A 7,848-nucleotide genomic window follows, 5' to 3' on the forward strand; every position below is an offset into this window, starting at 1 on the left:
CGTTCCTCCTCATCCTGATTAGCCCACCAGAAGTTGCACACCATTTGGCTAATACTCTCGCATAGCGCTTTCGTGAGATCGAAGCAAGACATGGCATAGGTCGGAACTGCTTGGATAACCGCTTTGATGAGAACTTCCTTACCCGCCTTCGATAACAGCTTGATTTTCCATCCCTTCAGGATCTCCCATATCCTCTTGCGCAGATACTCGAAACATTTCTGCCGTGACTGTCCCACATAGCTGGGAAGGCCAAGGTATTTGCCTTGCAAGCATTCAGCCCGCAACCCTAGTAGGGACAAAAACTGGGCTTTCAAACGGCTTGGGGTGTTCTTACTGAACAAAACAACAGACTTGTCTCTATTGATCATCTGGCCAGACCCCCACTCATAGACCTGGAGTATATGGTTGATGGTCTATACACTCTCCGGCGTGGCCTCAAATAGCAGCAACGAATTGTCGGCGAACAGGAGATGGCTGATGGCCGGAGCACCGTCGGCCACCACAATGCCTTGGATCTGCCCTGTGTTCTCGGTGTGTTGTAGGAGTGCTGACAGCCCCTCTACACATAATAGGAAAAGATATGGCGAGATTGGGTCCCCTTGGCGAAGGCCCCTGTCCGGTTCAATTTCGTCAGTGCATGACCCGTTTATTTTGAACCTGTATCTCACTGTCCGTGTGCACTTGTTGATCAACTCCACAAACTCCCTGGTGAACCCTAGCTGAAGCATGATCTTCTCAAGAAAGCACCACTCGACGCGGTCATACGCTTTACTCATGTCCAGTTTCAAAGCTGCATATGATTTCTTCCCCGTCCTCTTTCTTTTTAGAAAGTGTGTCATCTCATAGGCAAGAATTGTGTTATCTGAGATTAGTCGTCCCGGTACGAAGGCACTCTGGTTCGGTGAGATGATCTCCCCAAGAATGCACTTCAACCTGTTGGCAATGACCTTGGACACGAGCTTATACACCACGTTGCAGAGGCTAATAAGGCGTAGATCCTTCAAAGTCTCTGGGTTCTGCACCTTTGGGATTAGCACTACAAGAGTGTTGTTCCATCCCTCAGGCATACTGCCGCCACGCAACACATGTAGCACCTCATGTACCACCTCATCACCCACCAGGTTCCAGTAGTGCTTGTAGAAAACCGCCGGGAGACCATCCATGCTCGGAGCCTTTAGGTCACCAATATCATCAAGGGCTCGTTTCACTTCCTCCCTCGTATATTCCCTTGTAAGAAAGTCATTCATTTGGGCGGTCACTTTTGGTGCAATATGAGACAAAATTTCCGGCGCATCAGTACCTGCCACGGGGGTAAACAAGAAGGAAAAGTAGTTAGTAACCAGGGCCTTCATTCCTTCTTCATCCTCCACAACTACTCCGTCCTCCCTTCTAAATTTCTTTATGGTGTTCTTCCTCTTCCTCTCCGACGCATATGCCTGGAAATAGCTCGTATTTCTATCGCCCTTCATCTACGCCATGTTTCTTCAGGTACGCACTTATACACAGAGCAATTTCAAAAACAAGCTGCGGGCTACCGCTTCCTGCGAGAATTTCTTGGAATATATATACGATATATATATATATATATATATATATATATATATATATATATATATATATATATGGTATACATAGAGAGATGCTACACTTACGGGAAATTTCTACGGAAAACTCTTACGGGGCTGAGCTGGAGGCATAGGGATTAATCATGCGCCTGGCCCCACGGTTAAATGCAGAGTGGGCAGTTGATTTTATTGGCACACGATCATCCCGTAACTTTGTTGTGTAACCATAGCCCCATAAGTGTAGCATTTTTGGTATATATATGCTAGTTAGTACTTCGAAAATTCCTGAGAAAATGGTGCATGTGACGTGACACGTGAGTGTGCATGCGACACAAAAATGCTAGACTTACGGGCTGCCAAGTACGGTCGCATATACGGGCTCAAAGGTCCAGAAAACTAACTCCTCCTGATTAATCAACCCCCTCCCAATTTTAACCGTTGGATTTAGTCCTGGCCATGGGAAGCCCGGCCTGGCCTGACGCTACTCCCAGGCCGGGCTCAGGCCTAGATTTTGAGCCTGATGGCCAGGCCGGGCCTAGACCCGTCATTTTTGCAAATTCCTAAAGGGGCCCAGCCCGAGGCCCGAGGCCTACTGAGTTTTTACGTGTTTGGGCTGGGCTCGGGCCTAAAAACCAGGCCTGATGGCGGGGCCGGGCCCAGGCCTGGGTTTTTTGCCTCGGGCTTGGCTCGGCCCGACCCGAGGTTTGCCCAGGTATGTGTTGGGTGTAGATTACCCGTAGGTCGTCCGTGGATGTAGCTTTGCTCTTTTTTCTGTTGGCACCTGCGACACAAACCAAGCAAAAAATCGATGCGTCCAGAATCAAACCTCACAAGGACTCAAATAATTAGTGAAGACACGGCAGATAGCACACCACAACAAACCATCTCTGGCTGATTCTAGATCGTGCGCATGTGGTGCGTACGAAGGGTCTAGCTCGGCCGGTTGGTGCTCTCAACTTGTCGGCGGCGGCTTGTTGAGACCACCGGAATAAATGTTGTGTGTTGATACGCGGTCATGCCACATCATCAAGTGTGTAGGTGTGCGACAGTAGTTGCCAGGAAGGTAGCTTTGGATTTATCCATGTATTTATTGTTGAGCTCTGTTGAAAATATAATAAAATGGTTGTGTGCACCGCCAGATGCAAAGACCGGGGGTAATCCTTCATTTCGAAAAAAGAACGAAACCTCTTATGGACTTTTCCCAAAATAACAAGCACCGGAGAAGAAAACATGTGCTCGTGACTGACTTCTGGTAGGGTTGTCCCCCAAGGCAGCGCTAGTAGTTGGTTGACTTTGTTGATCTTCTTTGTGTTGACCAAGCAATTCAAACCTTGGTAATTGAAGTCACGGCCATATGTCCTTTAAGCAGCTCAATGAAGTCATGCAAAGAGTCCTCACCCTTGGTCACCAAAGCACACCCCTTTGCCACACCCCACTTTTTCTACGGTGTTTAGAAGTAAAACTCAGTTGCCACCTGGCGGATCTTCGAAGGAAAATCGGAGCGGGCCAGCCCAAAGGAGAGAATTGCATATGATGGGCTTGGCTAGGCTCCAAAGAATAGCTAAAAAAAGTGCAAAAAATTGGACGGGCCATGGTCTAGTTCCGCCCTAAGTCCCTATCTAAGCTCTGCTCGTGGCCACCTTGTCCTCCCTACCTTGGTCCCCATCTTTTGCCACCAACAACGCCTTTGACGCTAGTATCGAACCATGAGCGATTGTGTGAGCCAGAACCTTGCAAAGAGGCTGGTATCGACCATCACAACCTTCGTCAGAATCTTCAAAAGACCTCGCATACTCTGGAGTTTTGATGTTCGTTACATGAGCAACAGCAGAAGCCTTTCGACCAAGTTAGTGACGAAAAACTGAAGTTGGCTAGTAGCACAACCATAAAAAATTTCTTTTGGTTGGTTTTCGGGTTTGTCAGAAGGAGGTTTAACTTTCCACATTTGCTATTAATAGTCGGAGGTTGGCGAATATGGGCATGGTGTTGTGCGGGCGGCGGCATCTCGGAGCAGGAGGCGGCTCAGACAGGGCGAGACGCCATGACGGCGATGCTGGCCATAGGTGATGTGAGACAACGGTTAGGCCAGTGCCGGTGCCCGGAGGACTGGTCGATTGGGCGGGAGAAAGACAACGACACGGGGCGGGAGAAAGACAATGACGGCGAGGAAGGGAGAAGAATGGCACGTGGCACGGCTAACTGAAACTAAGAAAAAATCAGTCGTGTGGTTTGTGGAAGATAGTCGGCCCCTTATTATAATTTTTCAACAAGTCTACAAAAGGTATTCTTATTCTTTTTTTTTTTGTGTGTGTGTGCGCGCGCGCGCACGGGAACCCGGTACAGGTATTTTCGTCCTGCAGAGCAGCTTGAGGAAAACAAAGACGTGGAGACCGGAGAGCCACATGTGAGCGTCTCTTGTTTTCTCATTGGACGTAGGACTTCTGGGGCCAAGCAGCCGGCCGGAGCTCGCGGCCCGCGAGGAAGCCGGAGTACCAGCGAGCCGAGCTCCTCTCGTACCTCCTCCTCGCCGCGTCGCCCATGTCGACGCCGCACAGGCCAAACCTCAGCCGGTAGCCGAAGAGGAACTCGAAGACGTCCAGGAACGACCACACGAAGTATCCCCGCGCGTTCGACCCGTTCCTGCAACACAGTTTTCATCAGAAGAAAATAAAAAGCAGAGGAAGGCGAGGAAGAAGACGACGGAGAAGAGAAGCTGCATGTGCACCGTATGGAAAGGTACAAGCTTTCCAGGTAATCCTGCAGGAACTCCGCTCTGTCCTCGTCCTCGTCGTCGCTGTCGGCCTTGCTCGAGGTGCCGGGGGCGTCTGCGTATCCTGAACCAAGAATCAACAGTTCATTCTGTTGCCTCATGGCAGCATCTGTGAGGATTCAGATGTTACCATTTTCATGGATCCACACAGGGGGGTTCCCGTAGTGGAGTTTCAGGTGCTCCAGCAGCTTCCTCAGAGACCACGGGGCGGTCTCAACCTCGCCCTGCACATGTTGCATTAAGGAGATCATCATGGGCGCAGGATGAGGAATGAGATGATACGACATGCGCAGGCAGAAACGATCTCCTGCATCATATGCTTGGTTATACCGTGGTTATGTCTGACGATGGATCTGCATCATCAGGAGAAGAGCATCAACATGGCAGGCAAGTCAATCAGACCAATCTGCACAGCTGTCTGCAGAAACTTGCTATTCTGAATGCTAATAACCGAAGTCAGGGCTCATTACTTTGGACGGCTGCATCCACGTAGTAGTCCCTGGGTTCCTGACCGGAACTGGTGTCGATCGATCGCGCACGCATGATGAGATAGTGGTTGAAGCCGATGAAGTCGAACGATCCACGCACCTTGGCCGACTCCGGCGCCGGTAGAGCCGGCAATCGACGGCCCACCCTGCTCCTCATCACCGGAGGGTAGTCTCCGTACACCAACGGATGCATGAACCTGCCTCATATAACGGATGAAGGCAGCACTACTGTAAACTCTTCTTCTACTTCTTATTAGGAGCATATGATAGTATTGTTACTAACCATCCTATGTGGAAGTCATTCATCCTCACGGCAGCAGCTGCATCCTGGGGTGTGTCAGAAGCAGGCTCATGCCACCAGCCCAGCAGAGTGATCCCTATCTGGCCTCCCTGAGCTGCCTACATGATGATCAATTGATCATTTCAAACCCATGTTCAATCAACCATAACCTGCCATATGTGGCATGCATCAGAGACAACAAGAGAGTGTGACAACCAAAGAGACCTTGTACTTCTCTCTGTACAGGGACACTGCCGAAGCGTGTGCGAGCAGGAGATGGTGAGCTGCTATGTACGGCTCGGTCGAAGAATTCCCCTCGGCGCAGTCCGCGCCGAACGGATAGGAGCAGCGGCGCGGAGGTTGGGAGCCGTTGTCGTAGCCGCCGATCGGCTCTATGTTTGGCTCGTTGACGGTTACCCAGTGCTTCACTCTGTCCCCGAAGCTCTTGAAGCACACGTTTGCGTAAGCGGTGTAGTCTTCTCTGAAACGCATGTTAGAAAGTTAGAACAGCTAGAGAATTGATTCCTTCAGTGTATTGTCTGATTTTTCTTGCATGGTCATGATTTGTCCACATATGTTAGGTAGTAATTTGGGCAGTTACATGAATCTGGGGCTAAGTAGTCCACTGTATTCGTCCTGCAGTGCCTGAGGAAGATCAAAATGGTAGATGGTGACATGAGGCTGAATTCCTACGAAAAAATGACAGCGCAAGTAGCTGGATTAGCCAATATTTGAGAGAACACAATTATTTGTAGAATTCAATCTCACATCAGCAATAAGTGAGAGAAAAGTAACAACTTGTATACCATGTAGTATCAGCTCATCTATCAAATTATTGTAGTATTCCAAGCCCTTTCGGTTTATCTGTCCTCTTCCATCTACACAATTTGGTAGCGAGTATCAGAATTTTTCAGAAAAGTATTAATTGTGATCTACTGTAGTTGCCCACTAGCACGCTACTAGTACCTACCAGGAATAAGCCGGGGCCAGGAAATGGAGAATCTGTACGCGTCCAAACCCACCTTGTGCATAAGCTTTACATCTTCCTGAGATCAAAGGATTTGTTTTATGTTTGAAACCAAAGAGCCTGACGAACTTTTATCTACATGCACTCTATCTGAATTCTTTCAGAATTTCATGTTTGATTCACGCACAGCTAGTTAGTTCTTACCTTGTAGTGATGGTACTGATCTGCTGAAACATCTGCCGTGGATCCGTCAGACGAGTGACCTGTCATCGCAAACTTAGAATATTGGATTTATCACCAAGATTTGGACAGTAAATTAAGGGGCCTTCTACTGATTGCCGAAGCGTGAGTCCATGGTCTCTCCACTGCACGGACCTTGATGGGTGAAGGTGTCCCAGATGCTGGGCTTCCTTCCATCCTCTGCGGCCGCGCCTTCCACCTGACGTCGTCAAGGGTTTCAGCTCCTCACACGGTGCAGAACCAAGCGTGTGATATGGATGAATATGCAGTGCACCGCAAGACAGTACCTGGTAGGCCGAGGTGCCTGCGCCGAAGACGAACCCGTCGGGGAAGTCATGGCGGGTGAGCGCCGAGGCGTGTCTCGGAGCCAAGGCTGCGGCGGCGAAGAGGGCGGCGGCGACGGCGACGGGGAAGGGAAAGATCATCGGCATAAGTGCCGGCAGCACCGCGCCTTTGCGCTGCTCCTGTGGAGTGGGCGAGAGTGATTCAGTGTCCTGGCCACTCCTTTCTCTCTCCGTGTCCGTGGCGCGGTTGGTGCGCGGCGCTGTCGTGGGAGCGTCTTTAGCCGGGCCCTCTGCTCGGCCCTCATTTGTTCACACACTGTGTGACACTACTCAAACAGCAAAAATGCTAAACTTACCAAACCAGCTACGTTCTTTCCTTAACGCTAAACTAATCGCTCCTCTGATTTTCATGGGGTGGGCCTGGGCCTGTTTCCCCTCCAACCAAATCAGGCCAGGTCATCTTTTACGTAGGTTACGTAAAAATCTTTACGTAGATGTAGCAAAGCTCACTCAAACAGATCCCTCGTATCCATTTTGTGAAAGCGGGTTTGTCTGAGGCCAAGTGGTGGACAACATCCATCACATTAGACCCGGCAGGTCTGATCCACCCTCCCCCCCCCCCCCTCCTTCCTCCCAAGTTGATCAAATCGATGTTCTCTCTCCTGCGTCCGTCCTCCCTTTCCCGTGAACGCGTCATCGCCCTCCTTTGACCTTGCTCCGTGTCCGTGCCATCGACCTCCTTCATCGTCCAAGACGTCAATGCCTGGTCTGTTGTCCGTACGCCAAGGAGCTTGGTCCGGTGGTCCCTGCCATTGGAGATAAAGCGGAGACCATTGCCCAGAATGAGCGGCATGCCCGACAGCGCGCCCACTAGAAGGCCAGGAAGGAGGTGGCGACAAAGGAGTTCGGTCAGGAGTGGATGTCGGATAGGATGATGATTGAGAGTGAGATGATAGACATAAAGAACAGGAACAAGTGGCAAAAAATGAAGCTTGAGAAGGTGAAATTGTGTGTGACAGTTGAGCTTGAGAAAGAGAAGCTGAGGCTAACGAGGATCTAGTTGGCCAACACTAGCCTTGTGGATAACGTATCGAAGAACATGTTCATCGTCTATGTATGAATTATTGAATTTTATACAGTGTGCATTATATTGATCGAATGATTCACGTGCATATGTTTGCATGGATTTGAAATTTTAAAAATGGGATGTCCGGATGCCCGGGCGGATAAATGGCTCTGCCAGCTTCTATCCGC

At 49.9% G+C, this 7,848-nt stretch overlaps 1 protein-coding gene across 1 annotated transcript; it reads right to left on the bottom strand.

Moving 5' to 3' along the window:
* Positions 1-3,793: 3,793 nt before the first annotated feature.
* On the bottom strand, positions 3,794-6,862 carry LOC147972185 (beta-glucosidase 32-like). Its single transcript, XM_087521343.1, has 13 exons — positions 6,598-6,862; positions 6,446-6,509; positions 6,275-6,333; positions 6,074-6,149; positions 5,910-5,981; positions 5,705-5,792; positions 5,329-5,584; positions 5,107-5,222; positions 4,806-5,020; positions 4,666-4,688; positions 4,466-4,559; positions 4,291-4,399; positions 3,794-4,205 (listed from the first exon to the last, which is right to left on the bottom strand). The coding sequence occupies exons 1-13, from the start codon at positions 6,739-6,741 to the stop codon at positions 3,989-3,991; spliced, it is 1,533 nt and encodes a 510-aa protein (XP_087377469.1). The 5' UTR covers positions 6,742-6,862; the 3' UTR covers positions 3,794-3,988.
* Between the last annotated feature and the right edge of the window lie 986 nt (positions 6,863-7,848).

This window comes from Triticum urartu, chromosome 5A, assembly GCF_056163025.1.
Source record: "Triticum urartu cultivar PI428250 chromosome 5A, HENAU_Tu73, whole genome shotgun sequence".
In the NCBI taxonomy this organism is placed as follows: Eukaryota; Viridiplantae; Streptophyta; class Magnoliopsida; order Poales; family Poaceae; genus Triticum; species Triticum urartu.

Coding starts and splice junctions, on each gene's coding strand:
- LOC147972185 (XM_087521343.1), bottom strand. CDS start 6,741: ATGCCGATGATCTTTCCCTTCCCCGTCGCCGTCGCCGCCGCCCTCTTC. Junction 6,334..6,445: donor GGACACCTTCACCCATCAAG/GTCCGTGCAGTG, acceptor TTGCGATGACAG/GTCACTCGTCTGACGGATCC. Junction 4,560..4,665: donor CATCGTCAGACATAACCACG/GTATAACCAAGC, acceptor CAACATGTGCAG/GGCGAGGTTGAGACCGCCCC.